General features: G+C 43.3%; 1 protein-coding gene across 1 annotated transcript; it reads left to right on the forward strand.

The window, feature by feature from the left end:
- The first annotated feature begins 254 nt into the window (after nucleotides 1-254).
- On the forward strand, nucleotides 255-4,574 carry LOC141155072 (mRNA decay activator protein ZFP36-like). Its single transcript, XM_073641707.1, has 2 exons — nucleotides 255-412; nucleotides 2,808-4,574. The coding sequence occupies exons 1-2, from the start codon at nucleotides 377-379 to the stop codon at nucleotides 3,702-3,704; spliced, it is 933 nt and encodes a 310-aa protein (XP_073497808.1). The 5' UTR covers nucleotides 255-376; the 3' UTR covers nucleotides 3,705-4,574.
- Nucleotides 4,575-7,551: the final 2,977 nt, after the last annotated feature.

The following is a 7,551-nucleotide window of genomic DNA, read 5'->3' on the forward strand; positions in this document are numbered from 1 at the left end:
TGCCTCGCTTTCCTTCTCCTCTTCTTGTTTTCTTTCTCCAGTCTCCTTAGTTTCTCTCTTCTGCCCTCTTTGCATTCTTTCTCCTTTTTCACTCTTTCATTTGCTTTTTTTTTTACTCCCTCCCTCCCTTCCTTCTCATAATGTGATCTTGGCTGGAGACTGACTTGTTTTCCTAAGCAAGGAGAGAGATTAGCTAACGCCTCCCCCCACCACCACCCTTCCCTTATCCTCTCTGGACTTCACCCTAAGGATGACATCATTTGTAGGTGGGGTATCACTACTGTATATAAGGAAGGAGGCTCAGAGGCTCAGCACTGCACTGACTGCTCATAAGAATCACTGGGTGTAGGAGCAAGCACTTATTTTTTGGATCATTATGTCCACAATGCTGGATATACAAACAATCTACGAGGTGAGACCTTGGGGAGTGCCGCTTGGCATTTGGGGGAGAGGAGTCTTTTCTCAAGGGTAGAGAGAGCACTACAGTTTCTTAAGGTTCCATATTCTACAGAATTTCTCCTGAATCTGTATTGTTTTGTATAACTTTGTTATTGTGTTGCGACTTCTTTTTTCTACGTTACTGTGTCTATGTTAGGTGGACTGATAGGGTGGGACCCCTACGAAGGAAATGCAGGGACACAAAGGGGGTGAAGTATAGGTTGGGATTTGAAGATAGACCAGACATAGAGGTGATGTGAAGGTCAAGGAACTGTAGCGTTTGGAAGGGTCGCAGATAAAATCAGGGTGGAAAGGGTTGTCCGTGGGTCCTAGAAGCTCATGAGGACGTTCGTAGGGTTGGGAGATAGTATAGGCAGTCTGTTTTGGGCTACAGTATGTAAAGGTCAAGGGACTGTAGTGTTTGGGTGGATCTGGAAGGGTCGCAGAGTGGAACAGATAAATCAAGATGGAAAGGGTTTCTCGGTGGGTTCTAGAAGCTCTTGAGCACGTTTGTAGGGTTGGGAGTTAGGATACGTAGTCTTGTTTTTTGCTACAATGTCGACTATCCAAGTCCCAGAAATGATATTCTGTTCCCCAGGGCTCCACTCATTTTGTACAATGGTTCTTTGTTGGTGGTGCACTGTAGGATAGACCCAGAGGTACCGGTGCTGTCGGATATCTCATGTCCCTTGTTTGGTCTCACGTAACCAGGGACATGGACGACATCAGAGATGAAACCTGCCATGACAACTGCACTGAACTGACCTCATTCTTTTGTCCTGTCCGCTGTCACTTTTTGTATGAACGTCACCCCGTTCCTGCACCTGCCCGTCACTCCGTGGTTGTGTTACCCAATACCCCTGTCAATGGGCATCTCTTCATAGATCTTAGACCTTTGCATTCCTGACAGTCGTGCCTCATACCTCATAGTCTGTCTTCTGTGCCTCGTCAGCTAACCTTTGTATCTCTCCGTCCTGTCCCGGCTCATGTGTCGTGGGGTTTGGTACTTCTTGTCTATTATTGTCCTTTGAACTTTGCCACTTTTGTTCCATGATTCCTCTCAGACCTTGGACCTTTCTATGCCATAAAACATTATCTACTGTCAGTCCTTAAAACCGTGCTGTCACTTGGCTGTAATTTCTGACAGTCCTGATAACTAGCCATGACTCACATCTACTTCGTGTTAACTCTTATACTGCTGTGTCCCAGGCATTTTACAATGCTACCCCTTTGCCCTACCAGTTCTTGTACTTCACTACACCTCTATCCTACCAGTCCTCGTACATTCCTACCCCTCTATCCTGTCGGTCTTTATACATTACTATCCCTCTGTACTACTGGTCTTTATCTCTTACTACCCCTTTGTCCTACCAGTCTCTATACTTTACTACCCCTTTGTCCTACCAACCATCATACATTATTATCCCTCTATCCTACCAGTGCTTATACTTTACTTTCCATGTGTTCTTCCTATACTTATATTTTACTATCCCCCTGTCCTACAAGTCTGTATACTTTACCTCTGTCTTACTAGTTCTTATACTTTACTACCCCTCTATTCTACCAGTCCTTATACTGTGCTTTCCCTCTATCCTACCAGTTGTTTTACATTGCTAACACTCAGTCTTACCGGTGCGTATACTTTACTGCCCCTCTGTCCTACCATTCCTTATACTTTACTTTCCCTCAGCCTTACCAGTGCTCACAAATTACTACCCTCTGTCCTACCAGTCCTCATACATTACTACCCTCTGTCCTACCAGTCCTCATACATTACTACCCTCTGTCCTACCAGTCCTCATACATTACTACCCTCTGTCCTACCAGTCCTCATACATTACTACCCCTCTGTCCTACCAGTCCTCATACATTACTACCCCTCTGTCCTACCAGTCCTCATACATTACTACCCCTCTGTCCTACCAGTCCTTATACTTTGCCACTTTCCAGCTGCTTGTTCTGTTTCATGGGTGGGTTGTGTTTTTGCCTCAGGCCCATCACAGTCCGATACAACTCTGCTTGTCTAACAAGCTTCTTCTTGTCTGTCTGTCCTATATACATAAATTTGACAAAGAATGAGGGCCAGACTTCCTGTTTGAATGCGCAGCTGAAATGGTTCAACTTTCAGACTTCTCTTTCGATGTGACTGTTCCAGATAATATAAACCATAAGCTTTGCAGTCTATATGTATGTAGGACACACATACACCAGGTCTTATGACTACGAGAGAACTTGTTTTTCTTGTTGTGTTGTCAAGATATAGTTATGGTGCTGAGATATGGATTGCAATCTTAAAACTCACTTCATTGATAATGGTTGGGTTGGGCCTAGGTATCACCCTAACTCTGTTGCATTATGTAAACCTGCAGAACCTTCGCAACTTGAATTTGTCAGAAGATATAGAGAACACCAATGACCATATCTTCACCAACGCCAAGAGGAGACATTCATGTGCCCCTGAAGTCTATGATGAAGCAAAGTGGTCTGCTCGTTGGAGTTTTGAGCCTCACCGTGCTCCTTTCAGAGCTGATCGGTCCATCAGCCTTACCGAAGGGCCCCGAACAGCACTACCTCCACCGCCACCAGGTTTCCCTCCTTTGAAAGCCTCCTTGCCTTCTCTCCCTGCTCCGTCACCTCGTTACAAGACAGAGCTGTGCCGTACCTTCTCTGAAACAGGTACCTGTAAATATGGCTCAAAATGCCAGTTTGCTCATGGTCAAGGTGAGCTAAGAGAACCAAACCGTCATCCAAAGTACAAGACAGAGTATTGCCACAAGTTCCACCTCTATGGAGAGTGCCCGTATGGGTCTCGATGCAATTTTATCCACCACCCAGCTGAGCAAGGTAGTAGCTCTCAACACGTTCTACGCCAAAGTCTCAGCTACAGCGGTGTACCCATTAGAAGATCCTCTCCTCCACCACCAGGTTTTCCAGATCCTGCTTCATTCTCCAGAGCTGCATCAGTATCTCCTCCTCCCAGTGATTCAATCTTCTCTCCTGCTCCTTCTGAGACCAGAAGCCATGTGTCTTCCCTCAAAGGAATGGATTCCAGTACTCGTTGTTGCTCATGCCGATGCTCCAGAGCTGGGAATCTTGTTCAAGACCCTTTCTCCAACTATCAACTCCTACGTTCACCTTCTTCCAGTTCCTTGACCGAAAATGAGTGTTACAGCAGTGGCTCCGAGTCTCCAGTTTTCGAGGTGCCAAGTCAAGCGGTTAACAACAAGCGACTGCCTATCTTCCACAGGCTTTCCGTATCTGATTGAGGAATTAAAAGTGGAGAAAAGCATCAGAACAAAGTTTTAATTTCAGCCCTGCTGTCACACCAGCTTCGGGACACTTACGAAAAAAAAAAAGTTCTGTGAAGTTACAACTACCGGCAGAAGAAGAACCTCTAATCAAGTGCCTTTTCGTTGATTCTCAGGGCTTTACGCAGTTTGGGGTGAAGGCTTCAAAAGTAGCCTCGAGAGACATGACTGTTTTTGCACATTTGGAAACCGCCCTTTTCCAACAAACAAACAAAAACATCTATTGTTAACCTATGGGGATCTGGAGTCCTGTAAGGATCTGGAGTCCTGTAAGGTTCCGGAGATGACAGGTGCATTTTCTTGTGTAAGGGCCTACCCTACTACTTGCTGTGTACTGTAGATTGGGGTCAAGCTCTGAATTAATGTAGCAAAACAAGGTGTATAGCATGTTTACTGCCCCTAGTCTCATCTCCCATAGTTTGGGCTGGACCTAAACTTTGGAAGAACGGGACCCAGCGTGGACCAGTATCCCAGTTGTGAAAAAAAATCCTGACTTTTTACTCCTGTGAACCCCCCTTCCCCACCAAAAAAAAACAAAAAAACTTTAAAACTTTTCTGGAAGTGCTGCAATGCATTGCAATGTTATAATACAATACTATAATATTACAATATCATTGTGTATTATACCGATACACTACTACATGCATAATATACACTACACTGTGTATACCCATCCCTGACATTCAGGTAGCGCCATTTTCCCCTCCCATTGCCTTTTTTACATGCTCATTGCTCTAATATATAACTTGAGTCTCTGGAAGACGTCAAGATCTGTAGTATTGACTCTACTTCGTACCCAATGATAAATGAGGCATGTAATTCACCCTACTACACCTGTAATGGACCAATGAGGTGTGAGAATTCTTTAGCGACGCGTCGTTATAATGATCGGTCCATAACTGGTGCCAAGTCATGAAGTCCTCCATACCGAGCGAGGCTTCTCATTCTTGGTATTATGACAACCTCGCGCAATGCATTTTAGTACTCCCATTTCTAGGATCTTTACAGTGTGCCTTATACCTCACAAGATAGCTGATACAGGAGTTAAAATCAGGTGCTTTATGGGAAATATCAGCAAAAAAAATCCAGTAGTAATTAATACCGTGATCATAGTAATCCAAAGTGTGTATCTTCTAACACATATGTATCTATTTATGTCCTATTTATTACCAAATAAATTTTATATCTATTTATCTTTTTTGTATTATTTTTGGAAATAATATATATTTGTCAGAAAATAAGTTTGTAATCACTTAAGTGAAATAAATGAAGCTAATAAAAAGGTAAATTTGCATAATTATGGCTTATTTCTTGTCTGGGGAATAGGGCACGGTCAAATGGGTACCATAGAAAATCCTGGCTGCACTATAGGATCCCTGTAGGTTTGTCCTTCCGTAGGTCAACTATATCACAATCTTAGACTAATATAGTCTCTTAAAGTGATTGTGCCATAAACAACATGTATCACCTATCCACAGCGTAGGTGATAAATGTATGATCATCAGGGTTTCGACTGGGATCAAGAGATCAGGGTCCCAAATTTCACTGTGTGAATGGAGCAGTTGTGAGCATGTGTGACCAGTGCTCCAATCATGGTCTTTAGGATTGGTGGTCTCACATGCTCACTACAGTTCCAGCTTTAGGATTGGTGGTCGCTCATGCTCACTACAGCTTCATCTTTAGGAATAGTGGTCGCACATGCTCACTATGGCCCCATCTTGAGAAATGGTGGTCACACATTCTCACTAGCACTTCAACTTTAGCAGTTGTGGTCTCGTATACTCACTACATTTCTATCTTTAGGAGTGGTGGTCGCACATGACTTCTACTGCTTCATCTTTAGGAGTGGTGGCCGCACATGACTTCTACTGCTTCATCTTTAGGAGTCGTGGCCGCACATGCTCACTACGGTCCCATCTTTAGAAATGGTGATCACACATACTCATTACAGCTACATCTTTAGGAATGGTGGTCCCATATGCTCACTACATTTCCATATTTAGGAATGGGGGTCGCACATGCTCACTACAGTTTCATTTTTAGAAGTGGTGGTCGCACATGCTCACTACAATTCCATCTTTAGGATTAGTGGTCACACATGCTCACTACAGTTCTATCTTTAGGAATAGTGGTCGCACATGCTCACTACAGCTTCAGCTTTAGGATTGATGGTCTCGCATGCTCTTTTCAGCTCCATCTTTAGCAGTGGTGGTCTCACATACTTGCTACATTTCTATCTTCAGAACTGGTGGTCGCACATGCTCACTACAGCTCCATCTTTGGAAATAGTGGTCGCACACGCTCACTACAGCTCGATTCACACATAGGACTTCAGTCTCCCCAATTCCCGAAATCGGTGTCAATTTCAGAAGCCAAACCCTCAGTGATGATACATTTATCATCTTTACTGTAGATAAGTAATTTATGTGTACATGACAACCTCTTTAAAAGAAGATAAACATTTCAAGCAAAGACAGTTGCAAATGGAGTTTTTTGCTTTTAGAGAAGATACCGGTTTAGCTTTATATCCCGAGTCATGTGGCAAAGCTCACTATAGACTCCTAGGATTGCTATCTCCAGTAGGTGGCATTAAAGACCCTGTTCTCTTTCTCTGTAAAGAAACTATTTGCATATTTTCCCAAAGATCATTGCATGGCTTGGCTGTCTCCTTAAAGAGTAATTGTTGTTTAACAATTTTATTCCATATATCAATAGTACACGTGAAAATAAGAATCTTTGTAATATATCTTATCAGGGAAATCTGCTTCTTTCTTTTCCTGGACTGATCTTTCACTATCAATTCATGAGGAAAATCTATATTTCCCGAATTCCAGGAGGAGAAAGAAGCGGATTTCTCTGATATAATATATTGCCAAGTTTCTTATTTTCATGTATATTATTGATTTATGGAGAAAAAAAAATTAAAATGATGGTGACCCTTTAAGGAGAAGCTTTACTGTTCAGACAAGACAGGTTACATTCCTCTGGAATATGGCCCTTTGGAAGAAAATAGACTTAATAGCTGGGTATTGAGCTTCCCTCAAACACGGCATATCTCACGGCTCTATAAATGTTTTTTTTTTACATGTGTCTGTCTTTATAAATAAAGAAATCACCACTAGCGGCTCACCATGCCCTGTTCTATAGGGGAGGGTGTTGTCAAGGTTGGTGTGACCTGGACAGCCATTTATAGACAGAGGAACATCATAGGGCATAGGAGAATAGAACAAGGAGGCGCATACATGGGTATGCAAAGAGGATTGGTTCTCTATGATCAGTCCCTTCCTGGTTATGGGCACAATCTATAACACACATGCCATCTCTGGCCCACGGGACAAATCTTGCCTGCAGGGTGGTTATATTTGGCCCGCGAAGCCGGCATCGACCTCCCCATTATACTGTATGGAGGACTATGTGGGGCCCATTATACTGTATGGAGGACTATGTGTGGCCATTATTCTGTATGGAGGACTATGTGGGGCCCATTATACTGTATGGAGGACTATGTGGGGCCATTATACTGTATGGAGGACTATGTGGGGCCATTATTCTGTATGGAGGACTATGTGTGGCCATTATTCTGTATGGAGGACTATGTGGGGCCCATTATACTGTATGGAGGACTATGCGGGGCCCATTATACTGTATGGAGGACTATGTGTGGCCATTATTCTGTATGGAGGACTATGTGTGGCCATTATTCTGTATGGAGGACTATGTGATGCCCATTATTCTGTATGGAGGACTATGTGTGGCCATTATTCTGTATGGAGGACTATGTGTGGCCATTATTCTGTATGGAGGA

Source organism: Phyllobates terribilis, unplaced genomic scaffold (genome assembly GCF_046119375.1).
Source record: "Phyllobates terribilis strain yellow unplaced genomic scaffold, ASM4611937v1 Scaffold_7__3_contigs__length_470593459, whole genome shotgun sequence".
Taxonomy (NCBI): domain Eukaryota; kingdom Metazoa; phylum Chordata; class Amphibia; order Anura; family Dendrobatidae; genus Phyllobates; species Phyllobates terribilis.